This window comes from Myripristis murdjan, chromosome 5 (assembly GCF_902150065.1).
Source record: "Myripristis murdjan chromosome 5, fMyrMur1.1, whole genome shotgun sequence".
In the NCBI taxonomy this organism is placed as follows: Eukaryota; Metazoa; Chordata; class Actinopteri; order Holocentriformes; family Holocentridae; genus Myripristis; species Myripristis murdjan.
In genome coordinates this window covers 26,909,520-26,937,147 of record NC_043984.1, presented here as the reverse complement: position 1 = coordinate 26,937,147, position 27,628 = coordinate 26,909,520, and the positions used below count along the sequence as shown (strand labels likewise).

Here is a 27,628-nt window from a genome sequence, read left to right as displayed (position 1 = left end):
TCTAACAGGAGAATATTGTCCCGATGAGTCGTTGCAAGGTTTTATTTTGTCCAATTCCCAGTGGATTCAACACTTAGTTAATGGTTCAACTAGAATAGATTGCACATATAATCGACCCACTTTGGTTAATTGGCTTTTTTGCCATTGAAATGAAATTCGATTTGACAGTGAATGCATCTTAATGCCGTCCGAGTTGCTTAATTTTTCTTCCCGGTATTATTTATAACTAAATACAATAGCCATACAATGCGCAATCCAAAAGGATGAAATTTTAAAAAAGGTTAGTTTTTAAATAAGTGCCTGTGGTGCATGTTCAAGGCTGGAAAATAAATGAATATTTCACTGCTCGGACTTCATGTTGTTAAATCTCACTGACCAGGATCACAAGTGAATTTTTTTTTTTTTTTTTTTTTTTTAGGAATGGGGGAGGGTGGGGGGCGAAACTGCTAGAAATATGCGCTGACAGTGTGTTTGTAAAATGCCCAGAGTCTGTCTCTTGTTCATTAAGACGCATTACCTTTGTGACAGAAACACATTCTCGTTTTAGGAAGCGTTTCTAAAAGCCTACAAGGCTAATCCGTTGTCTGAAACAGGTTTTGCCTCTCACTTGGACCATGTAGGCTTCTGCTTCAGATAATCCCCCACAATAGACCAACCCTTCGCATGGCTATTATAACAAAAGAAAAAAAAATATCCACATGTCCTGCATTCTGCACTCGCTCAGATGGAAATAATTCAATAAAAACGGGCTACAGACAAGCGATCGGAGCTTGCTTGAATAGTCGAAACATTACGAGATCTATGAATAAATCAAAAGGAGGGCAGGCATTTACTCCCGAATTCACACTGTCGCTTTACTTGCCGAAGTGTAGGTGCAGGGCTGGCTATACGTTTTCATATAGGAGACTGTAAAACTGGTAGTCGGCAGTTACCGCTTGGCAAGTAAACACCTACGAATGACACAAGCAGCCTATATTTGAAGACAGGATTTTTTCCCCCCTCACACGGACAGAATTATTTCATCAGGCAAACAGATAAATGAGCGAGCAATTTATTCTAAAAAGGTCTACAACTTTAAACCTGCGTCGTGCAAAAAAAAAAAAAAAAAAATCGATTTGCATACAGGCAAATGTCCCAACTACTTGAAGAGGTTTATCGCGCAGGTGTAGGCTTTTGTCTGTTGCACCAGCGGGGGTTTGCTCACTTTCCATGTCCCGCAAGCTGACGGGGCAGCTGGGCGGCTGGGGTGGACGGAGGACGGGGACAGGACACAGACCGTGCGCACTGCAGGAATGTCTCCTCGCTTCTGTCACACACACAATGCACGGGAGGTGCAGTTCTCCTACCTGACCCCTAGATGGCAGTAAAGTCCGGTACCTCCCATAAGCTACTACAAGAATCAGTACAGGCAATTGTTCCTGTGGTAGTCTCGTGGTACTTGAAGAATGACAGGGCAGCTAAATTATGTGGAAATGTACTGCTAACGCTAACACATAAAAACAAACACTGACATATTAATCATAAAAAAATACCATAGAAATATCACAGCAAAGTGGTAACAGCACAGGAAACACAATGACTTCTGCAGAAATGTCTATGGCATGTGATCTTTTTCAAAAAATTAAAACATGTTTCAGATTTAGAGGGCTTACTAAAGTTTAGTAGTCTGTTTTATGCCATTGGGAAGTGAACATGTATTTGTACACAATAGAGCATGAACATGATTTTTTTTTTTTTTTTTTTTTTAAATCAAGGCAAGCAAATTCCCATGATATTCCATTTGTCCCAAGAATTTATTAAATTCCCTCATGTTCCCCTGTGTGGAATAATCTTACCAAAATTTCATGACCTGAGGGAAACCTGTTAAATCTAAGAAAACCCAAATCTAAATGTATGATTAAATGTAAGGCTCGACTATGTGGACACAAAGCATTTAAGTTTAAATGCATTTATTTATAATCAGATGTAAAAGATGGGGAGAGTAAAAAAAGTACACCCATAACTCACCAATAATTCAGGGTAATATACATAGTAATTTTCATACACAGCACTATTATTTTCATGTTAAAATACCTACATTCAAGTAATATAACACATTTCATTACCCTTAGGTTGACATGCCCCTCCCTCTTACAAATAATAATATCCTTCAACATGTACATGTACAGGCAGAGTACCATACCACTGCTACAAGTCCTTCCAGTACGCCTGATATGGTACCAAATAACTGTGGTGAAACAGGAATTCAATGTGTTGCTTGTGCTACGCATCAGTTGGATGTAGGGCATGAGAATTGACACCAGTGGCACACAAAATGAAGCATGTTGACTGTCATGAAGTAATCCATGCTAAATATAAAACAGATTGTCTTGTTTGAGGATAGGTGAGCCTCCTGGGCTTGCGACATCTCCAGTTTCCCAAGACAGTGCTGTCAGTGTGGAGAAAAAAAAAACCTATTCAGTGCCAAATTCACCTCTCTTCCACTGAAAGGGATTTAAATTCGCCCTGCCTTCCTACTACAAATCTCTCTCTGGTACCTATATCTGGCTGGCTGAGGGATCAACCGGGGATTCATTCACCAACAGACGAAGTTAGTTAAATACAGTAGCACCATTTGCATCTAAAAATGCCTGCACACACCCACACACTCATATGCATGTGGTAACACACGCAGACACAGACACGCAAATGGGATGCAGGAGGCAAAACACACATGGAGCTAGTGTGGATCTGTACCACTGTGTGCAGGTGTTGCTGTGCATGGGTGTGTGACAAAATAAGGGTGGCATCGTGCGTATTAAAATTTCAAGCTACAGTACATTCTATGATTTCTATAGATTCAAGGTGTGATCACAAGGAAAACAAAAGAGAAAACTAACAAAAGAAAGATTGTACTATTGACTATCCTTTCAGCAGTGATTAATGTAACACTGGTTTCTTAAGTATCTCCCTTCATTTCCTGGAGGTTTATACATGTTAACGTTTAGACAGTTGAGGCAGGGTTTATCGGCCAACCATTCCAAGCAAACATCCTGGTATCCATTCTTGTATCCTCCCATCTTTTCATCTCCTTAAAGGCCTGGAGGAGTCATAGTGGTAAAGGAGCCTGAACCTGTTTTCATTTTACCCATCCAGTTTGAGCTTAAATCACACGAAGAAGGAAATAGGATAGGAGTGCTGAACTTTGACCCTGTGCTCGGGAGGCCATTTTGTCCCTTCATTTGTCTAGCATGCGTTCCAGTTTGGGGTTGATGAAGGAGAAGCCAGCGAAAGCCGCCTGGTCCATGGAGTCGATGAGGTTCTTGTCAGCGTGGGAGAGGCGCGGCTTCTCGCTCAGGAACTCCCGGTCAAAGTTGCTGCAGTCGTTGGGGGCTTTCTGTAATTGTTAGAAATATTAGTAATAACATTATCAGTTAACAACATAAAACCTACATTCACCTTCACATTATGACATTTGCACTTTCCATCAATATTCCTGCCTACTGTTTTGTATATATCATACTATAACACTTGGCATAATTTTGTACTATTGGCACTATAGTATTTTGCACACTATACTTGCACATTTTACAGCATAGATAAGCTATTCTGCACCTCCAACACCTAATCGTGTTTCATCAGCTCTGTATTTGTACTCTGCACAGCGACAATAAAGATGAATGTAATCTAATCTAATCTAAACGTACAGTATATGTACTAGAGGTGAGCTGGCTGTTCAGATAATCTGACTATCTGACTGCAAATGGTGCTTTATAGCAAGTTTTATTTAGCATTTATGACAATACATTTCCTTAAACACCCACATCGTTCTGCTGCTGGATTACTAATGCTGCGTTCACTGGAAAATGGACCTTGGAATATCCATCTTATAAATTTGAGACCTGTGACAACATGGTGTTCAATGAGTCAACTCGGGATAAATTAATGTTTATAAGAAGAGCAAACTCTGAATTTTTCCTCCACAGGGGTATGCCAAAGAAAAGATCATCCATTTCTCTGAGCTGACATCATGAACGTCACGTTGTCGAAATTACCAAAATGGTCCAACTTCCTGTGAGCACGCCTTCGCTGTTTAGCTGCACAACAGTGTGGGCATGAATTTATTAGGAGTCAGATGAACTCATCTCCGCTACAAAACAAACTAAAAAGCATGGCGTTGTCGTGTCTGCTCCCTTTAAGTGCCAACTAGAAATACACACCACCCAATCTGTCCCCAACTACGCATACCAACTTATCAATCGGGGCGGGGCTTCCTGATACAGATCCAATTACAACTGTGACGTCGTTGGCTCAGGCCTGATATTTACACAGTTTGATATGAGTGCAGCTACTCTTTAGTTAAACAGGATCACAGGCTCGTACCACTTTGGGCTTGAAGGGGGGTTCCACCTCTCTCTTTTCCAACACCGGCCAGTTGACAGTCTTGAAGAAGGAGTGTGCGCGGATGTTGCCCACCACACCTAACCTGCGACTGGGGTCTCGCTCAAACAGCTGGAGTGAGGGTGGAGGGAAAGAACACTGACAGTGTCAAAACATTTCCATTACAGAAAATAGCAACAACATAGTGGCTAAGCTGTGGATGGGTGTGTGAGGTTAACTTTTGTGTTGTCACCAGGAAGAATGCAACTGACATGTCGTGTATATAATGTGAACACAGTCTTGATGAATGTGAACGAATGTGTCCTTGACAATGTATTTTATTTATTTATTTATTTATTTTTGTTGTTGACTGCACCTTTTCAAGGAGGTCTTTGGACTCCTTGGTGATCCAGCGAGGGTAGTGAGGTACATCCATCCTGATGGACTCAAACAGCTCATCCTCATCATCACCTTGGAACGGCGACTGGCCAATCAGCATCTCATAGACCAGCACGCCAAAAGACCACCAGTCCACCGAGAAGGTGTACTTCTGTCCTAGCAGGATCTGAGAACAGACGGATGAACATCAGCCATGTGGGATCGCGCGGGCAGATAGAGAATAATTAAAAACAGAATACCGAGTTACAGTAAACAAAAAACATCCAATCTCTTATAGATAAACAAAAGAAATGTGGCCTAAACTTTACGCCAATGTGTTGATGTTGCCCTTTCAAATAATATTATTTCTACCACAGATACAAAATGGGATATAGACAAAGGAAAGAAATTCTGCACTACAGATTAAAATTAGCCTCTCTGGCTAACTCCGGCATATTTTCAGAAATGAAAATATGCGCGGTCCCTCTCAAATCAGATAAACTGATGAAAATTTCTGATTCTATTATTTGAGGAAAGAAGTTACTGATCACAATACACATATGTTGTTCAGGATTTTTGTGGAGAATTATTGGTATTAAAGCACAAACTCCGGTGCCGGTCAGGTCCTGAAGCTAACCTCTGGTGCGATATAGTCTGGTGTCCCACAGAAGGTGGTGGCTCTGGTGTCTCCAAACACGTTCTCTTTGCACATGCCAAAGTCTGCTATCTTTATGTGTCCGTCCTTGTCCAGCATGACGTTGTCCAGCTTCAGATCTCTGAGGCAAGATGGGGGAAAAGACCAATGTAATGTTCATACTATGTTCTATGAAATCTCAAGTTTTTATCCCAAAGAAGGCAATATGTGCCAAAATGTTGATGTTATTTAAAGAATAAACAGCTTCGGATTAGTTTTAAGTGTGCAGCTTCCCTCTTCTCCTTATCAATCCAATAAGCCATCACCTCACTAATTCAGGTGTGTGTTTTTCCTCTCCTCTTCTATGCATTCTAAGGCCCATGTACAGGCTCTTTTTTTTTTTAAAACATTAAACATGAGCAAAATCAGTATTTTCTTTTAAGCCACTTCTTAAACCACACTTTTTATGTTAAAGCTTTTTAAAACTAGATTTACTGACTTTTCTAAATTTCATTTTTTTTCTATCCAATTATCTTTGATTATTTTATTCTTTTTTTTAATTTTATCGATGACAATTTTTATTCAGTCACGGCTTAATCAGTATGCTGTTGTTTTATCTCTGTCCTATAATTTAATCATGTCCTCTTGTGATGTATGTCTTACTGCTACAACTACTTTACTGTACTTTTTATCACCACTGTGTGAGGAACTCTTTAAGCTCTGTTTCTGCACTATAAGTAAGGTTTATACTATTATTACTATAAGTATTATCATTAGAGGGTGGCTTACCTGTAGATAATGCCCTTGGAGTGGAGGAACTGCAGTCCCACTATTATCTCAGCAGCATAAAATCTGAGGCATGAGAGGTGCAAAACAACCCGTAAACATGGTGCCATTATAATGAAAAACAAACGTTTCCAAAACTGAAAAAAAAAAAAAAAAAATTGTTATGGGCATATTACAATGTTCCTCAGGGGCAGTGAGCCAGTAGTTGTGTGTATAGCAGCCCAATATACTCACGTGGCTCTGTTGAGATCGAAGCGGCCTTTGTCCTGAATGTGGAACATCAGGTCTCCTCCATTCAGGTACTCCATTACAAAGAACAGGTGCTCCTAGGCAACAACACACCGCTGTCAGCTCATTATATCATAGACAAATGAACACAGAGAGAGAGAGAGAGGGAGAGAGAGAGAGAGAGAGAGAGAGAGAGAGAGAGAGAGTCATAGGAAGAGTGCAGGGTGAGGGGGAGGGAAAGTGGGACATGGGACACCACTCCCTGGTGGTCTAGTGGTTAGGATTCGGCGCTCTCACCGCCGCGGCCCGGGTTCGATTCCCGGTCAGGGAACATCTTTTAAAACCTTAACACTAAGACGTGTGTGTACTTACTTTGCTCTGGAAGGTGGAATAGAGGTGTGTGAGGAAGGGGTTGTCCCAGGCCAGGGCCAGGACTCTCTTCTCCACCATGGTGCACTCCACATCGTCATCCATCAGAACCACATCCTTCTTCAGAGCCTTCACTGCAAAGTACTCTCCCTTCCCCTTCAGCTCTGCCAGCAGGACCTGGGGTGTCAGAGTTAGTTTCACTGAGTACACTGATGATGTATCAAATATCAAATGTCTTAAGATAACATATCTTTATGTGTTAACAGGAAATTTCCCTAAACCTGAAAACTCTTTCCCATTCCAACCTGGGTGAACACCAGAGATGTTTTAAAGTATGGCTGCATCGGTTCAAACAGCCTTTACTTGGCTGGGAAAGAATCTGTTAAATCAATGCAAGGCCAATATTCTTCTTAAGCACCTAATAATATCTAGGGTTGCAAAAAACATCTATTTTCATTGTCTTCACTGAATGCATTAACTTCAATGCCACATCTTTTCTCTTTTCCTTGATAGCTTCATTAAGACATTTACAGATATCCCTAAATCAGAAAGGAGCAACATTTGTGCATATAATGAAATCTGAAGTGAAATTTCATAGTAATTACAGCACATTACATTACAGCACTGCATACTGACATGCAGTGATGGTTTTGGTGCTGCTGGAATTTTCTTATTAGTTCCTTATCATAATTGATAGGTTGTAAAACAATTTCAGAAGTGTGATTTATTACTGGAAACATATGGTAACATAAGCAAAGTTTATAAATCTCAGAAGGGCACACAGTTTTCCGTTTTAGTGAATACAGAATCATTTCATGTTGAATTCGGGAAAGGTTTTCCACATGACGACTATGGGGCCTACCTTGCCAAAGCTGCCTTTGCCGAGCACTTTGTGGAACACCAAGTGGTTGATGGTGAGGTGTCTCTGCTGGGTATGGTTTGTAGGCGTGGGCTGGGCTGGGCTTGGGCTGGAGCTTTCGCGCACAGTCCCATTTCCCTGTGCTGCAAACACATGCACAGACAGACAAGTTTGCACATGTAAAAAATATGCAAATATGAAGTAAACATGCATGCAAACTCTTACAACAGTGGGTGAAAAATTAAGGATGGGAATGAAGTTGGACTGTGCCAACAGTATTGATACAGGTGTGAAGTAAAACTTGTTCTGACTATGTCAAACAGTGAACACTTCTCACCACTAGGGTCTGCTCCTGCACTTCGGATGTCTTGGTAGATCCCTATATCAGATGCATTGGAGTTGTCAGACTTCTTCAGGGATTTCTAAGGTGGAAAAAAGGTCTTGTTGAAAAACTGATAACATACATGTATCATCCACATATTTTAACACAGACTGGTGTGAAACAAATTAATATCATTATATTTCATAAAAACTGAAATAAATTGTCAGTTTGTCACTGTACAGACCTGAGTGACTTGAGACAGCGCCTCTGCCAGTAGTTTCTGGTTGATCCCACACAGGTTGGCTACTTTCTTTTGACAGTAACTATGGACGTTCATGCCACAATCTGGACAGAAGTGTGAAAATGGACCAGATAATTGTCATGGAGAAAGAGTACACCAGTACAATTAAAGGGTGAAATGTCAATGGCATGGGACAGTTAAGAAGACAGCAATAATATTACAAAGAAAGGAAAAAAGGAGCATAATCAAAGAAAAGAAAGAATCAACGCATTGGACTCACCTTCACATTTAAGGCCCTGTCTGTAGAGACCCCACAGCAGACTGCCACAGTGGTCACAGAAGGTGGGGCTTTTATAGTTATAGTACTTGAAGCGGTGTGGCATATCAATCTTGAAGCGCTCTTTCTGGAACTGCAAACACACAGAAATCCATCATTCTGATAAAACAGCAAGCCACACACATGTGGGTCTTCTTCAGCTGACACACAGATCTCTCTCAGCTACTTTTGGCCGGCAAGGAAAAGTCAAAACAGAATTCCACAGCTTCTATGTCAGCACACGTCTCTTGATTTCAGCAGATCAGCTGACCTGATGTCTGACAGACCATGTTATTTACTCTGCCTGCAACCTTGGGCCTGACCCCATTTAGGTGGATCTTTCACCTGGATTGTAAATGTCCTACACACATCATATCAAATAATGAATCAAAATGAGACAAATAATGAATCAAATGAGACAGATAAGGAGGCCCTCACGCCTCTCTTCCAACAAGGCAAGGAGAGAGGATGCAAAGAGCCTGGGAAAGACTTTGGAGATATTCTCAGGTGAACTCTCGGGTGACTGTCCTTGAATAGAGGCAGACTAAGAAAACCAAGTCTTCAGAGACAGGCTTGGGAGAGCTCTGTTAACTATGGAGTAGTATGACAAAAAAATGTGCATTTTCTGAGGAAGGAAAAACAAATATATTGACCAAATTATTGATTAGCGGAGGCTGTTACTAACAACAGTGGTCTGAGTCAGCCACAATTTAGAGCATTAAATAAAAATGAAAAATAAAATGAAATGAAAATGAAAGAACCAAAAATACTAAAAGTGTCAGATCAGAGATGAAGTTTTGCATAAAAATTTGTAAACTCCACAATGCTCACCACAGTGTCTCGACTGTTGGCTGCTGTTCCGGTGCATTTGCCAATGATTTTGTCGATGCATTTCTTGTGAATTGCTGCATTGCATTCTGGAACAAAGACATTACAGAACATTGCATCAATCATGATGTTTTGATTGGGTGAACTTAAAAACGTGTTTCAGGGTATATACTTGTCAATCACTTACGTCTGCACTTGTAGCCTTGCTTGTTGAGCCCCCTACATGGTAGATAAGCAACTGAATTAAACACTTGTAACAGATGATTAACAATGAAAACATGTTCCCTTTGCCTGGTACTATAATGAATGACTGCTGACGTTACAGAAAAATGTATTTTTGCAGGTATAACAGTGACGCAGCTGGGTTTCACAGTAAAGAACTGAAGTTTATTCTGGTCTTTGTGCAACAATTACCAGCCTATCAAGTCCGTGTGAAAGATTTTCTTCAAAGTAGTCTTGATACAGTAGATAAAAAAAGGAGAGAGCAAGAAAGAATGCTACCTAGTTCCTTGGTTACCACAAGAGTTGGCATAGCAACAAATAAAAAGCTTTATGGTAATTATGAGCACGGCTGGAACGTTCAACCAATCAGATAGTGTGACTGAAACTGTCCTTTGTAAAGATGTTTGGACAAAAAGTGAACGAACACACACACACACACACACACACACAAAGTGACATCAGTTTTCCTCCAGCCAGTCTCGAGAGGAGACTGATAATAGTTTGGGAGGGAGGGGAGGGGCTTGGGCAACAGGCGAGCGCAGCCGACATTGTTGGAACATAACAAGACGGCTCTGTGGGTTTTCCCAAGACAGTGACTCATTCTTGCAATAACAGTCCTGCCTCCATTACAGTTACTGACCCCACTGGACTGCTCCATTTAGGAAACTAGAGACTCTACTAATTGGTCTACGGAGATGGGCCCTGCGGGAGCGTTCTTATTGGACAGCTGATGTTTTTGTCTAATTTGGTACCCAGAAAACGAAAGTGACAACAAAATAGCGGGGAACTATTACATCTGCTACACATGAGTAGCATCTTAATCGAAATGCACAATGCTGAATTCTAATGACAGTGTAGAAAAACAGGCAAATACGTTGGTTCTGGGTAATTCATACTTAACCAGGGTTATATCAAAAACTGCTGTGTCACTGTCACCCACTGGAAATCAGCATGTTAACTCACAAGAGTGAAAACTGAATCTGAAAATCCTGGCAACACAAGGTTTTGAGAGAGTAACACACAAAGAGCATAACACAGAAGTAATGACATCAACATCATGGACATCTGGATATACCTTCTTGTAAACCAATCTGTTTTTTGTTTTTTTTCGTTTTGCTTTTGCTTTCTCTTTGTCTTAATTTGAACTTTTTCTTCTTCTTTTTTTAGGACATGTTAGTTTGTTTAGTACACAGTATGTAATGTTTTTGTATCTATTCTGTGATTCTTGATGTTTTTGGGGGCACATCCACTGCATAGGCCTTCGACTGCTTGACCTCTTCTGTCACACTGGTTATCCCTTTATTTTTTGTCTGATTTTGCCTGTACAAACTAACTAAACTAAAACTAAACTGAAGATATAGTGACAGTGAGAGCTGGTGTGGTGCAATGCAGGATCGACTTGGCATCTCACCAGAGGAACTCCCTGCAGACGGAGCAGAAGGTGGGCTGACCAAAGAAGGTGGCGGTGAACTCGTGGTTCCTGATGAAGTGAACCTTGGGCTGTTTGAAAGCTCCTCTCCTCCGGTTGAGGGTGGTAAGCCCTTCCTCTTGAGCAGCCTTCACAGATGGCTTGCATGCCGCTGAGAAAAGAGAGATTCATTTACATCATGTATAAATCAAACGACTGCACTTTTATTACTTCACACTATTAGAGCGCAGTACGAACCAAATGTATTTATGTTATTTATTTCCAACGGCAACAGAAAATGAGAATGTGAGCTGGGAGTTCTACACCCTGGGGAAATTTTGTTAAATTAAATCTCTTTTTTTTTTTACCTGCCTGCTTTTTTTTTTTTTTTTTAACTTTCCAGCTTGTGTGATGTTATTGAGTTACAGAGAGCTGTAAATCAATCATCAGGCAAAAAAGCCGAGGGGCATTTATTTAAAAAGCCTTATGTTTGCTACAGTTTGCTAGAAGGAGGCCACAGGCTGTCCAGTGCTAAATGGAGGGTAAACACAGAAAAAAATGTCCTCTGGGATATGTGGCTCCGGCTGACGTAAGACAAGGGGGTGGGGTCAAAGGTCACCCGGAGAGGACGGCGAAAGAGGCGTGAGAGAAGTAAACAAAGAAGGAACAAACTCTGTACTGGGAGAGGACCAAAATATACGGTGGTGGGTGGTGGGAGGGTGACAGGGTGGGCTGAGATGAGGGGTGATGGGTGTTTAAAAGGGTGGGGTGGTTTGACAGGACAGTATAAAATAGGCACAGGAGTCTTAAAGAGACAAGTGACAGACAGGGCAAGGAGGGAAGACTGATGAGGTGAAGGAGATAAACTAATTTCCTCTCTGTCACTCTACTGACAGATGTTTATGTTTGGACAGTGCTTCACTGAGCCATGCCAAGACAGTGGGTGCAAGACATGGAGGGGGAGGGAGGGAAAGCAAATCGGCAGACAGAGTTGGGGGGGCTGTTCATGCAAGCCTAAAAATATTCAGGGCTGCTTTTCAGGAAATGTGGCGTGTGTAGGAGGAGCTGATGGATGCAAGGGCTCTTTTAACACGGTAGCCAACTCCTCTCGCCTGACCCCGTCTGACCCAGAACAGAAGACCCTGACTGGGCTACTCCCATGCAGAAACTTCCTGTGAACAACACGAGGTTGTAAAGCTCAGCCACTCCCTTTCCCCCTTGGCAGACAGCAGCTACTCGCGTGGGCTGGCTTCAATATCTGTGGTGGCGAGCTGGTAGGTGAACACAGCCAGGCGAGCCAAAACTGCCCTGCTCCAGTTCTGCTTGTAATTGCTGCACAATGTGTCTGACGGATTAATGGCCGACACTGATAGTTTTATTTTTTTAGACTGATGCTGCCAATTGCTGACGTTATGTACCAATATTCATTACAATTAAAATTTGACCATTTCAATACCAAAAAAAAACAAAAAAAAAACATGGATTCAGTGTTTGTTTTTTACATTTGGTTGAGTGTAAAAGCATCTAAAATGACTCTGAGGCTCTAAAATTGCCCACTGAAACCCAGATACTGTATATAAAGGGGAAAAAAGACAAAAAATGAATGACTGACAGTTGTGTTTTTACACTGTTCTTCAATTACTCATATTCTTAGTTATTTTTATTCATAAGATCATCGTGGTTGCTGGTTGCTCTCAGTGTTTTAGTTGCTTATTGTAACTGCAACGTGTCCTGAGGCCAAATTCCTCCCTGTGACCGAGAGGGAATCCTTCTTCAGATGCATGATCACACATGACAAGCTCAATAGGAGCTATAATGACACGTGAAACAGCACACAAGTTAACCAGTAACCTGTGACAGCCAGCAGGTAGACAGTTTATTGCCGGGCAACTGGACTTGAAGATCACAATTCCACAGTCGTCAGTGAGATCTTCGATGATAGGGTGAGCTGTGCAAGGGGGTGCTGCATTTTTACAACCAGTAGAGGGAACTATTTACTAACAGTGGTACAGTTAGGAACGAGGAGCTTGAAAGTGCTTTCTCTTTGGGAGAGAGAGAGAGAGAGAGAGTGAGAGTGAGAGGTTTGTACACTAAGAAGAAGGGTTCAGGGAGTGGGGGAGGGGTATTTCCCAGGCACTCTGGCCAGCAGGCTATCTTCTTTCAAGTGTTGCACCACTCCCTGGTGGTCTAGTGGTTAGGATTCGGCGCTCTCACCGCCGCGGCCCGGGTTCGATTCCCGGTCAGGGAACAAGCTTTTCGAGACCTTAAGATGGACATCAGTGTGAACCTGGAGTTTTACCTGAATCACAATCTTCCAGGAAGAACTGCACAGCCATCTGGACCTTCCCAGAAGGCTGCAGGTCCACCCAGAATTCAGCTCGTCCGTTGTTCTTGGCCTTCTTACAGCGTTCTGCCAGCACGGACACGCCCACTGTGGCCTCAGCCAGTGGCTCCTCGGCGGTCTGCATGAGGACCACCTGTAGGACACGCCCCTCATAGATGTGGGCATCGAAGGTGGAATTCCAGGCTGGGTACATGGTGGGCTTCCGCTGGACCAAGGTCTTTCCTCGCTCTGTGAAATGGAAGAGGGGTGAGGTTGGAGATACTGTAAACAATAACAAAAATATAACAGACACCTGAAAAGCTTTCACTTTTCTCACATTACAAGATCCAGCCTACATGTGACACAGATCTATTTCTTTCTGAGCAGTGTGAACACAACAATCAAATCTTTCATATGTGTTTCATGGCCGTTGTACGAATGGTCAAATCAGAATTGTTAGTTTTAGTTTGTTTTTTGTTTTTTTTTTCCACTACACACACGCACATCACTATTAGCTTGTCATCATTCAGTGTTGCCAGTGGCGGGCCAAAACAAACGGAGAACAATAGCAACAACAGAGGACAGTACAAATAATGAGGTTGCAAAACGAACAGATACACAAGAATTGTGTCAATCCAAGCCCTTTTTCACTTTCTCACCCTCAACACCTGACAAACTGTCCTCCGATTTGTTCATACCATTCATATCAGACATGGATCATACATAAACATGGGTGTGAACAGTCAAGGTGAGAAATGTGATCGGAGATTTGGTAAGAACTGAGCGCTAAGGTCTGGAATGTGAACATAACCTTAGAGCACAGGGTCAGCGATGGTGCAATGCCCCTGGAGTTAGAGCGTCAGTGTTGCTCAAGGACAACTGAGCAGAGCAGATGCTTGTTGTTACGGCCATTAAACAAGAGTCCAGCTGACACACACTCTCCCTACTCACTTCACCACCCTTCTGTCAAGATACATTTATGTGTGTGTGCGTGTGTGTGTTGCTGTACATACCTGTGTTGACAGACTCCTTCATCTTAATGGCACAGATGGGCGGGGCAGAGAGAGGAGGCAGTGCCCCCACATCATAAGCATTGAAGGCGATGCGCAGGAAGGGAGCCATGGTGACCACTCACCCGGCCTGCTGAAACACAGACACAGACCGACAGTTAGACCATCTCCCTCTCTCTCTCTCTCTCTCACACACACACACACACACACTCAGACAGACAGACGTCCTGTACTTGCAATTGCTCAAGGTCTGTACTTGAAACAAGAAGGAAGAGAGCCACCAGCTCACAGTGGCCTCAGCTGGGCAAGGCAGAGGAAGTAGGATTTTCCAACACAAAACACACACACACAACTTCAGAAACTACCTGTCATTAGCAGGAAAATAAAACAGGAAGTGGTCATAACGCACTGTGTGGATAAAATCAAGATGAGAGAGAAAGAGAGTGAGGAAACAAGACAGAGAAACGAAACAAAAAGTCAAAAAGATTAAATTTCATGACATAAAAATTAAGACAATAAAAGTAGCAATGAAATACAAATAAAATTAGAGTTAGATGAGAGAGATGGAGGCGAACAGAGATGGAAAGAAACAACGTGAAGACTCCATATTATGCTGATGTCTTCTGTGGTGATTTAGGTTTAAATTCTGTTTCATTTTAAATGTGTTGTTATGCACCTTTATCCTGTTTGTCCATTTTAAGCCCTAGCTGTGCCCCCTTAGTTGGCTATAAACAGTATCTGTGCCTGTCACCGCCTTTACCCGCTTTTTGTTTAGCTGAATATTCTGTGTAGTATTTTTCTTTTGGGGACGGAGGCAGGTAGTCCAGTTTTCACTTTGTTTGGTTTGGTGTAGTATTTCCCTTATCTTTGGTGGTTTGGTCCAGTGGCCAAGTGCATGGTTGGCCCAGACACTTCCAAATCCTTTGTTTTGTTTGGCTGTTACTGACCCTTCAGGTATTTTTGTTTTCTTTAGTGTTCCTGAGCTATGTGTTTGTAAAATAAAATAATGGCTTTCTATGTCACTGACCTCATATGTTGAGCCTTGGGTTGCAGAAGTAACCACATATTGTATGTTTATAGAGTCTATTTTTATTTGCAAATGCATTCATCTGTGCTGATTAATTTATCTTCATTTATGAGCTATATCTGGTACATCTGGCATTGCAACAAAGGTAAAATACAAGTCTACAGTCACATTAAAGTAGAAGACATGAAGTAGTCACAGTCTTTCAACCTTCCCCTGTGGGGAATTCTACAACTTGTCAAAGTCAAAGAGTTCATTTCAAACAGAAAATGCTTTTTACAAAAGCACTGACCCCCTTGCTTCATCTGAGCTACATTGCTAAACTAGCAAATTTGTTCAGCATTTCTTTCGGAGTCCTTTACACTTCCTCTTTGGGTGATGCTTTGAGGTTTTGGACAGTACTGCTCTCAGAGTCACTTTTCATCTGCCTTTCCTCACTAACAGGTCTGTCTTCTACACATTTTAATAAAATTACGAGGTGGACGGGCACAGTGTTATTAGATGATTTCCTTATAGATTCCATTTATGTCAGTTTGTGAGATGTATGATTGATCATGATTATGCAACACCAAAAAATGCGTACAGAGTCAAAAGAAGTGAGTTCTTTTTTGGGGGACAATGCCAATATTGTTTCTTTACACTTTACACAATCAGTGCATTCACTTCCGCGGTCTCTGATGATGCATCACAGCATTCAGTACGGCAGAGTTCACTGATGCACATTTGCCTGTCATATGGTGCAACAACAGCACAACTGAAAGTTCAGGGGAATTTCCCTTTAAGAGGGATTGGCAATAACAGGGATTATGATGGAAGAAGTATGTACTTGAATGTCTTAGGGGAAAGCCAGTCATGTTGCATAAGGGAACTGTAGTCCCAAACATTAATCAGTGAACCTTTCATATTATCAAGGCTGTTAAACACCAAAGAGGGCCACATCTGCTACGTCACACAAGCCAGCGGGACCAAGAGGGTGAATTAGCCTACATCCTAATTCCCAAAGCAGCAATAAAGCCGCACCGAATTCCTTCAAGAATTTCCACACAGCACTTTTTGTTAGCTTAACTTGATCTCTTGTAGCTCTAGCGTCTTGCTCTATTAACATAATCTTGGCTTAGCAGTCATTTCAGAAGCATGCTACTACTGTGATTTAAGGCAAATACAACCTCAGTTTAACTACATAATGACGTATGGCTGCTCTATAAAAATGACATTTCTCGACAGTAATCTCCAAATGCAAAACAGACACGCACACAGAGATGTCATCTTCTTATACGTGAGCATTGGAACACACAGAGAATGGTGCATCCTCGCTGTTTGTGTTGAAAAGGTTAATCGTTTGGAAGGCAAGACATGTTTTGTTTGTCTTTACGCTCTCTTTCACATTACTGCACGAGGGCCTGAGCAGCTGGAACAACGTGCGCTGTCTTGATATGTACTGTTCGGCCTGCACAGGTAGACCTGACATGATGCTGAGCTCTGGTTGGATCCAGATCACATTGGCTGGTTTATGATTTCTAACTCCCCCGACTGGATGTACTCAATGCCATGGAAGAGTTTTGGGGGAACAGAGGAAACCACCACCTTTCTGAAGCTTTCCCACAGTGAACAATGACATACTGTAAGTATAATTGCACCAGTGGAGCTGTTTAATATAATAACAAAAAGGATTTTTCATTAAAATATCCATTTCACCATTGGGATTGCAGCAGGGGCTGTGGCCTAACACCCTTAATGGACCACACGCCCCTGTATGCAACATATATAAGCACATTATGTAGGGTGTCACAGTGACTCAGCAGGTAGCACCATCGCCTTACAGTAAGCCCTTTCAGTGCAAATTTTGCATGTTGTCCCTGTGTGTGACTGGTGGTTACTCCCACATTCCTATTACCTGGACGTCAGATGAAGTGGAAACTTTAAACTGCTTGTGGGTGTTGTTAATTGTTTGCGGTGTGATTGATTGACATGGGTGTCGTCCTTCTGTCTTACAAATGTTTGCTGGAATAGGCTCCATTTGAGCAGGAATAGTTGGATAAAGGAAATAAACAAGGAAGGCATCAATAAAAAACATTAGGGAAAGTATGTTGTGGAAAGTAACTGCAGTGAACTAACTGAGATTTAAAAAAAAAAAAAAAAAAAAAAAAGGATGAATGCAGAATATCACCACTGTCAGGTGGAAACTTTGCACCTGAACTTTTCAGGAAGAAAAACAAGCTTGCTTTTAGCTTGAGGACTATGTGCTTTAGAGGTTTTAATGGGTTTCATAAACCCTAGAGTTCCCTATATGAAAAGTGTCTAGTTATGTACACATGTTTATAAAAACAAAGATACACCTTGTTAACATATTTATTAAACAGATTAAGGTAACATGCATAACATACATAAGGTGCCAGTTCGGATATGTGATTAGCCAGCAGACTTGCATGTTGTGATATCGCGAAATCACAATATTGTCAAAATATTATACCGGTTATACTGAATTAGCACCCAGTTCTGGTGCAAATGCACAGAAACAGACAATGTAGAAAACATGCGTTACTATTTGCCTAGCACATGAAAGGAGGTAGAGTATGGACAGAAAAAGTTGTTTATTTGCTGCCACATACAAAGAAAATACAAAGAAATGCGTACAAACCAGAAAACTGTGTGAGCCAATGCTGTTGGAGCTGACTGGCCTGTTCAAAGGCTCCAAAAGAAATGACGTTTTTGAGCAAGGTCAAGAGGGTTAAACAACTATTAAAACTCCCACACTGCCTGCGCGCGCGCACACACACACGCACACACACACACACACACACACACACACACACACACACAAACTGATCGAAGTCATGATGCTTACAAAAGCAGTTGATGTACAACTTTACAAGATCACGCACACACAAACACACAGACACTTATATAGACACACACATGCACACACATACAGACATAAATACACAGAAAAAGAGAGGCCTTGTTTCCCTGGAGAGAGTGGAAAAAATGAGCACAGGCAGCTGGGGAAGGGGTGGGCAGAGGAAAAGAGGGAGAGAGAGAGAGAGAGAGGGAACGAGAGGAGATGGACAGCAACCTGGAAGGCAGAGCAGTGGACATGAGGGGGGAATCAAACTCAATGATAGAAGCAGACTCCATTCGCTTTGGCTGGATCTCACCATGGTGGAGCCAACTTCCAGGGAGCAGGGGTTGGATGTGAGTGTGTGTGAGAGAGAAAAAGAGTGTGTGATCTTAAGGGAACCGGCTTTAAGAGCAACAGGCCTCAAGGAGCTATTTAGTTGCTCTCAAGTGAGCCTTTAGTGTTTTGTCCTGTAATGAAAGAGCTGAAAACTGCCAGTAAATGTGAGACTGGAATGTGTCCCTGAGGTGGATGTGTTAACTTTTTGCAACACACACAATACAAGTATTCATAAATTAGGCTATACAGTAACTGGAAAGAATTTACAGTATGGGGAAATCTACACAATGACAGCAGTGTCACTGTGGATGAACTTAAACACGATATGAAGCTAAAACCAACGTTCAACTTCAACACCGGACTCCTCTTCGGTATTTCAACCTCACGAGAAGAATGTCAACGCTGAGGAAGTTGAGACCCGCGTAATCCCCGAAATGTATGTTGAAGGAAATCCATTTCAGAGTCAATGTTTTAGTTCCTGGATCCATTTAGCCCAGCACGTGCAGGAGAGCAGATTGTAGATCGTAGCAATTAACAACAGAAGTTTTTAAATTGATATGGAAAAACTGAAGAAGAGCTGCAACACCTGGCATTCATGACGTAAAAGAAATCTTCTCCACCCTACCTTGCAATCAGAGGACAACAACAGCAGCAGCAGCAGTAGGCAATACGTGAGAGACTACAAGAGATAACTATCATTAAAGGCACACTCAGTGGTGCATCACAAACAAGTTTAATGTTTGGTATGCGGTGTGACCAAGCAGGCCCGGCAGGTTGGACAGCTTGTCTATGCGATCCTTTTATCAACCGGCTTGGGACGGAAACAATGACAGTGCCAGAAACCATCCATCATGTAATGATCAAGAATGGGTATATTGAGTCAGACTATGTTCTACTAGGCTAATGGCAGCGCATTTACATGTTTAATCAACTATACCAGTGATTCTGCAGTTTTATCGTGATAGCTACAAAACGTATATACTTCACGTTTCTCATCTTTTCCCGATGCAAACTTGATATCATTTCAATAGCATTCAGATTCCATTCATTTCACTATGAAATGAAAATTAACTTTCAGGGAGTTCAAACGCCAACACGGTTAACATGTCTTCCTAAAAGCAGCAGCACTGTTGAGTGTTTTGGATGATTGGAAATTGCATGGGGGGAAACCTGAAAACAGTCCCCAGGGAAATGTTTGCTGTGCACAGCAAATTAGGAATTCCACGGTTTATGAATGGCAGCAACTTTGTTAACCGCAGAAGCAGAAAATTATAAAAAGGTGGGTGTTTCAACTAAAAATTCTAATTTGAAAATGGAGGGAGATATGTTACATGTTGAGAAATCTCTGCGTAATTTGCAAAATGGTTTGCTGCAATGTAAAACATGGGCAAACTATAATAAATAAGCCAAAAATTCAAAATCACTGGTATGGCCTTTTAAAACTGGGGAAATCCAGAAAGCAACAGAAATGAAGTAATGTGACATGTCATTCATCCCTGTGGGGAAATTCTTCTTCTTTAGTCAAAGGAACAGGGTCAGCTGCAGAAAAGCTCACAGGGATACAGTGTCTTGCTCAATGACACTTACGCTGGGTGGATGCTTACCAACACGGGTTTTGAACCCAGGACATCTTGAAACCAGTCTTTTTAACCACTAGGCCAACATACTCCCAACAGCATAAAAAAAATGTTGATGTAGAAGTAACTAAGAGGGTTTTCAAATGAACAAAGGACACAGAATAAGGTCTGTGTAAATAAATAAATAAATATCAATGGACATGGAAAGTTGTCCACTGATTAAAAACTTCTCCAATGAAAATCAAGTTTTTAACCTTTTAATGTTTTCATACGCTAAAAGACATCAGGAGTGAAATAAGCAGTCAACACCATGGGTTTTTTCGTCTTTGAAAATGCAGTGTACCAAGGACGGTCTAAAAAAGCCGGATTCAGACAGACACGATTTATGACGTCATCAACCGAAGGAGCCAATCCTGTCAACAGACGGGGTGGTGGTTTCCAGATTATTAGCACCAGCCCTACCGGTGGCTTTGAGTGTTTTATTTTCAAAAACTCAACGGGACCAACTCGAAATGGCTGCTTCACATGAACAATATTAGTGATTCACTGAAAAAAAAAAAAAAATACATTTATATTTTTAGATGGATAGCTTAGCAAATACAATAGAAGGTATGTGCTGGTGTGCGGGCAAGCTTAGGGTGGATGGGGGCTATGTGCATATTCATACGTGCATTTTTAGCTAGCTGTAGAGTTACAGCGTTAAGGGATGTTTTTTCATGGAAAAATGCCTTAATATGTAATATTGATAAACAGAGATTATTTTTTAGGGCAGTTAATAAATGGCTGGAGGGAAACTTTAAAAATAGTTCATGGCACTCTGGTACAACAATTAGAGCTTACCGTAAGCCTCTGCCTTCACTTGGAAATAATGTCAGCCTTTAAGTGACAGAACAAGGCCTAGGGCAATGAAAACTGGCCAGACAAGATGCTAAATAAATTGAGAAGTGGAAAAGTAGAACTACGGGAACGGATTAACCTGTTCCGATTGTTGACATCATCTATCCGTCTATATAATGGAAATGCAAAAACAACATTCTGCTGGTTAAAACCCCTGTCAAACAGACATGCTGTATTATTCTGTGTGACTGGCTGCAACTAGGAGCAGGTTTCAGTCTCTCTTACCGGTACCCTGAGGATGAGGTACACCCACACCAGGAAGCGTGTGACACGTTCCCACACAAGACATTGACTGTAAGCAGTTTCAGGAGAAATGGATACGACAGGTTTGACCTTGTGGAGTCTTTCTAGTGGCTTTGTCGATAAAACGCTCCATCACACGCTCACGCAAACATTTTTAAGAGCTGTCACACAAGGTATGTCTTTCTGCCACAATCCATGCATCCCTGTGCCTGTATGATGTTGGGTACACTTGAAAAATCTCCGTCTTAACAAGCCATTTGGTCTCCTATTCAGTGTTACAATCTTGTTTTTTCTTAGAGTAAGTAGAAAAAAAATCTGCCAGTGTTTCCAGTGGTAATAAACTTGTTTCCAGAATTTTCTTGAATCAAGCGTCATTTTCTTGATACTAGTGGCCTGATCTCTGCCTTACTCTGCCTTGTTGCAATGTACTATGAAAAAAAATGCTGAAAGTAGAAGTGGAAAACCAGTGGAAACAAGTGGAATTATCTTACTCAACTGATTTTTTTTTTCATTTCATTTTTTTTTTGTTTTAAGAACAACAACATTTTAATACTGAATGATATTAAATAAGACTTGTATTTTTTTTTTTTTTTTTTTTTGCAGAGCATCCTTTACTACAACTTCATTTGGTTGTGAGTACTTACTTGTACTGAGTGCATCATCACCAAAATTAAGCGTAAAATTGAATGTAAACAGCAGACCTACACCCAGGTAAATTGTGAGCAGCAAGGTGCAAGCACAACTCAGCATTTCTTTACTTCTTTAGAAATGTGTTAAAGAACATTTTCCCCGCTTTACACTCTAAAGAGCCAGTCTGACTGAGAGACCCAGAGGTCCACAACAGCTCTCAGATCAAGCTGCGCCGATGGAGCCAGGCCAGTCAGTGGCCAGCAATTAGAGCTGAACAAACACACTCCACACGACTATAATGAACCTGAACAAGCATAGCCGGTTTCAGACAGGCCTAGTTTATCCCTAAAGCTAATAACCTGGTGTGTGGCTGTGTGTGCAAACAGGTACTGCATCATGAAACTCTGCTTTATTATAGCTCAAAGAGGAAAAATATCCCTCCACGGTAACTGCTGATTGTGACCTCTTACTGAGATCATGGATCATGGAGTCCACATCAAAGGGTAATCACTTAAAAGAGTAACACAACTGTGGTTTAACTACTGATTGTATAATATCACCCTTTGACCGGTGAAATACTACTTTCCACGATACAAAGCTCATATTGTACATACTGTGAATAACACATATGGGGCATAACTATATCTTCTAAATCTTCTAAATTTGCACATTGACCTACCTCTATGCACATTTTATACACCCATACACACGTTTTTTTCTGGTTTTTTTGTTGCACATTGCTTTTTGCACACTGGGTTGTACTTAGGTTATTCTGTTGTACTCAGATCTTATTCTGTTATACTTAGATCTTATTCTTTATTTCTATTTTTTTTTTTTTTTTACTTAATCTGTAATCTGTGGATACTGCTGAAGAAAATGTGAATTTCCTGCGGGATGAATAAAGTATCTACCTACCTACCTACCTAACTTTTGAGGCTGACAAATCACTTGATTTTCACTTTCACTTGAAACTTTGACAGACAAATTCATGCAAACAATGTTGTTCTCCTTTGCTGCAGAAGAAATGCAGTAGATTTACAACAAGGAATACCAAAACTATCACGGATTCTCCCACTGATGTACAGTGGTATGTAATATTACCACATTAACACCGTCTCTCAGGCTCAAGCACACAAATGTACACACACACACACACACACACACACACACACACACACACACACACACACACACACACACTAATAACCTTGAACAAAGCGGCCTTTAATGAATTTCAGTAGAGACTAGCTTGAAGGAATCAAAGCCTTCCTTTCTTTCCCTAACCAAGGTTAATGTCTAACCCCCAACATACACACACACACTCACACACAGATACACATGCACACAGAGGTCATGTCAACAGACAGACATGGTGTACATAACTCTGTTTGGGCACACACCAACAGAGACAAGAACAAACCGAGAAAAGGTGCTTTGAGCTGCTCTTATGTGGTGTACAGTACAAACACACACACAAGCATAGACAGCCACACATACACATATCTGGTCAAAGTATGACAGGCAGAGGAAACTGAGAGAGATCTGAGTCAGAGCGAGAACAGAGCTGGGGTTACTGGTTCAAGGTCAGGGCCAGATGAATGTCTGCTGTGATACATTTTATTCCTCCAATATTGATCGCTAATTTCACTTGGCGGCCAGAACCAGTCCACGGTGAAATCAATACCGACTGTTTCTGAATGCTTGTAGAATGCCAACTACAGCAAACACTCACACAATCCTTCAAACTTCGGCATAACTGAGCCTGAGTGATGACCTTTTGTTCATGTAAGGAGGAACGGGCTCAAATGAGCGCAGGGTGTCTGTCTCCAGGGTTCGTTGAGCCTTTTGGCACCGCTTCAAACCTGCTATACCTGCAGCCAGCAGGGAATGAATCCCACCTCTGTGTGTGTGTGTGTGTGTGTGTGTGTGTGTGTGTGTGTGTACCCTTTCCCCATGCAGAACGGTGTCCATTTCTGCCTAGCTCACAGTTCACAAAGCCTTGGTTAACACAAGACAAAATACAGTAGCACCCAAACAGAAAGAGCCACACAGGATAACTTGATGTGGGGAGTAAGTGTGTGTGTTTGTGTGTGAGAGAGAGATACTGAGCTGAGGCCAGATGTAAGCAATGCACCAAACTGTCACCAACCTAATAAATAATAGAAAACCAGAGCTGGTTTATCAAATTCATGCCAATTACCCATGTGTTTGTGTGCCTGTGTATGTGTGGTGTGTAAGGCAGGAGTCCTCTGAGAGAATAAGCATATTCCCTCTGTTATAATAGACAACAAAAACAAGAGAACTGTAGCGCAGAAATGGAGTGTATTAAACAGCACTGGAGAATATCTCAATAGGTTTGGTGATTAGTGGACAATATTTAACTTGACGTTTTATTTCCATGAGGTAAACCTTAGTCATACTCCCTATGCTGCGTGTCTGCTTGGTCTATGCTAGATCGACCTCTGCAATCCTGTCTGGGATTTTGTATGTCGTAAAGTTGTGATATGACATATGTGTTGTCTTTTTCTTTGTTTTAAAGGCTTCATGAGTAAAGGGATGAAACTTTCTGAACTTACTGACTGTTCTAGCTGTTGTAGTATTTGCTTCGACCTGCTTGGTTGTCATATTCACGACTGTGTCAGAAAATCTCTTGTGGGTAAATATCTTATGACAGAACCGATAGTCATCCCTACAATATTGTCACAATATAGATGAAGGTATTCATTCAAAGATATTGTAATATTTGATGCTGCCCTCCTTTGCCACACCATATGCTGTGAACGAAGCGCCCCCAAAAATGTGGTTTTGGGAATTGTCGAAATTAAGTTCTCAGAGATCACACAGACAAGATAATTCATACACTTGAGTACATTAGTCTCTGTTCTGTGTGTGTGTTGCGTATTCTACATGCACACACACAGTAGTGCATGGGGAACTCTTCACTGAGCAGATGTCACAACCATGTCTTGTAAGCAGCTCACGACACCACAGCCAATATTGACACACCGGCAACTGCAGCCAATGCGGATAGACTTACCCGTTCCACAGAGCTGCATTTGCTCCATAGGAAAACAATGGGATACACAGTCTTAAAACAAAATGCATTAATTGTTTTCTAGGGCGTGAAACGAGACTTTGGTGAGCGGTGGCTTTCTGCAAGGAGTATTTCAAAATAGGATCATTTGCTTGGTGTACCTGAGGAGCGATGGTTACATCAGGCGCTGCGGAGGCAGAGGGCCGGGTTGTTTTCTGCCACAAGAATGCAGGCTAATCTTCACACACGCTTGCTTTTATCAAAACACAACCATGATGGCATGTCTTCTTCATGAAGAACAAAAGACGCCATGGTCCATGACGCATGCTGGGTCAAGTCAGTGACTGTGACACACATACCAGTTGTAAAACACAATGTCAGACAACATATTGTGCCAAAACAAAGAAAGAGACAAAAAAAACAAGAGCTTATGTGTGTCAGTAATAGAAGGGTGACTAAGTGCAACTTCAGTGCCATTAATCGTGAGACAGATTGCAGTGAGAGAACGAACACTATATAATTTCAGTGTAATGGACTTTGGTCCTCCACTGAACAAGACACACACACACACACACACACACAAATCCGCTTCCATTCAAGACACAGAGTGCTGTTGTTCATCATCTGTATTGTCTTTTTTATGACCACGACACTGACAGCCTTCTGTCAAACCAGACCACAAACACATGATGGAGAGGGAGATTTGGTGCAGCGAGAACCCACCAAAACTCTGTTTATCCTCTTTCCTTATTTGAAGAGAAGTTATCCACCTTTAAAAACCTTAAATCTTTATGATGTAAATTCATAGTGAAACCCTAACAAAACCCCACTATGTCAACTATGGTGTGTCTGTGATTGGAACGTCATTAAAATTTGTGCACTGCAAAAATACACGTTAAGAAGTCATTTGGTCTCACATTCAGTCTTCACATTTTGTTTGTCAAGAGAAAAAAAATCCACCAGTGGGTTGAGACAATCCCACTTGTTTCCAGTGCAGTTTCACATGCATTCAGTTTTGTTTTTTTTTTTCAAAGGAACAATAGCAATACAAATGCTGACACTGGGCAGAATAAGGCACGTCAGCCCACTAAGATCAAGAAAATGACACTTGATTCAAGAAAAATCTGGAAAGAAAGATTTTTTTAAAAAGCAAGATTTAAACACTGAAAGTGCTGAATGTGAGATGCGTTATATAAAATGGAGACTTATTTATTTATTTTGCAGGGTTCGTTAGATCCATACACTATTACAACAGAGGTGCGTTTTCCCATGATATCTCTCCTTATGTGATAACTATTGGCATCGCATGGAGAAACAAACTGAAACAAGTCGTAGACTGTGAAGGCAGCATCTCCGTTAGGGGCTTCACAGTCTAAACTAATGCTGTTTCTCAAAACACTGTTTATTCTTGCTGGTGGTCAGTTTAAGCCTGTTTGTTTTATTTCCTAGGCTAAATGCTTCTTGATGGAACTGCTATCCTTTCGGCTGCTGTTTTTCTGGTCTACAACACTTCCTTATGAGCATTTATCAAGCACACAAACTGGCTTTCCGGCGGCAGTGTGGAGATAGAAAAGTTTGTCACGACCGGATCTGCAGGCACACACTAACTTATCGAGAAACATGGCTTACATAACGACAACACAGCGCGAGGAGAGGGGAGACATTCCGCGAGAGGCAGTCGAGTAATGCAGCCTCTCTCTCTCACACACACATGCACACACACACACACAGGACAGGACACCCATCACCTCCAACCGAGCCCGTCCCTTACTACTTCTGCTATCAGCTGACGTTTGCAATAGCTCTTCTTTTCTTAGGTTTTCTTAGCTGTTGGAAAATGTTAGCGAAGCAAAGCCGGGTGACTTTTGCACACACTGCCCTTGAAAGGCTGTCCCTGCCGCTGTCACAGCGAGTTCAAGTTTTTTTTTTTTTTTTTTTTTCCAGGCGTGGAACAAGTTTAACCCCCTCCAAAAGAAACTCTCACTTACCTCTTCCGGCGAGTTAGAAACTGTCTTCTTGTTTTGTTGCGAGTTTTATACCGGCTGGAGTTGGAACCGCGGCGTCCTCGAGTTAAAATCTTTAAAGGATTTGAGGAAGTGTTCAAGTCGGCTGCTGCTGTTATTCTCTCCCTCCCTCTCCCTCTCCCTCTCTCTCGCTCCTCTGTCTGGCTATGTACTGCGACTCTATGGCAGCGCGATGCGGAGGAGTGAATGTGTGACGTCGACCAGGTGAATTCCCCAAATAGAGAGAGAGAGAGAGAGAGAGAGAGAGAGAGAGAGAGCGCTCAAAAATGACATTTGATAAAGTCTTTGATCGTATTTACTAATGGGATTTGCTTTAAGAACAGCTTTTCTCTTTGTATTTTGCTGCTATTGTCACAGCCTAATGATTTTGTAATAGGCCTAATCATTTTTAAACAGTACAAATGAATAGCGGTACTTTATATGAGCTTTGGCAATAAGTATGTTTGAATTTCATACGCCCATTTGAATCATAGAAACGGAACTGAATTCAATTCAAACCTGTGTATAAATTCAAGCGAGATGAGGGGCTTTGTGGTCCTTTACTTTTTCTCTGCTCTGTCTCACAGCGGTCAGTGGCCTTTCATGAACCCTGATACACTGTATCATTAGAATGCAACATGAGACACACATGAACTGATGCATCATATAAGCACTGTATCAATTCACACAAAGCTTAGAGAAAGACAGCTGTGAGACAGAAAAAGGTGTGCAGTACTGTCTTGTGGACATCAGGGGCAGTAC

General features: G+C 41.6%; 1 protein-coding gene and 2 non-coding genes across 4 annotated transcripts; 2 read left to right on the top strand and 1 right to left on the bottom strand.

Annotated features, from left to right (window-relative positions):
• Positions 1–1,935: 1,935 nt before the first annotated feature.
• On the bottom strand, positions 1,936–27,014 carry LOC115359441 (protein kinase C delta type-like). Of its 2 annotated transcripts, none has more exons than XM_030051942.1 (17): positions 26,852–27,014; positions 14,287–14,416; positions 13,250–13,522; positions 10,954–11,122; positions 9,508–9,539; positions 9,324–9,409; positions 8,457–8,586; positions 8,180–8,280; positions 7,951–8,035; positions 7,617–7,756; positions 6,758–6,931; positions 6,392–6,483; positions 6,161–6,223; positions 5,375–5,513; positions 4,736–4,924; positions 4,363–4,491; positions 1,936–3,376 (listed from the first exon to the last, which is right to left on the bottom strand). In XM_030051942.1, the coding sequence occupies exons 2-17, from the start codon at positions 14,393–14,395 to the stop codon at positions 3,218–3,220; spliced, it is 2,070 nt and encodes a 689-aa protein (XP_029907802.1). In that variant the 5' UTR covers positions 14,396–14,416; positions 26,852–27,014; the 3' UTR covers positions 1,936–3,217. The 2 variants fall into 2 exon arrangements, with proteins under 2 accessions (XP_029907802.1, XP_029907803.1); XM_030051943.1 differs by having other exon boundaries at positions 14,287–14,413.
• trnae-cuc (transfer RNA glutamic acid (anticodon CUC)) lies at positions 6,645–6,716 on the top strand. The gene has a single exon. It is a non-coding gene; the product is annotated as a tRNA-Glu (tRNA).
• On the top strand, positions 13,127–13,198 carry trnae-cuc (transfer RNA glutamic acid (anticodon CUC)). Its single transcript has one exon. It is a non-coding gene; the product is annotated as a tRNA-Glu (tRNA).
• Positions 27,015–27,628: the final 614 nt, after the last annotated feature.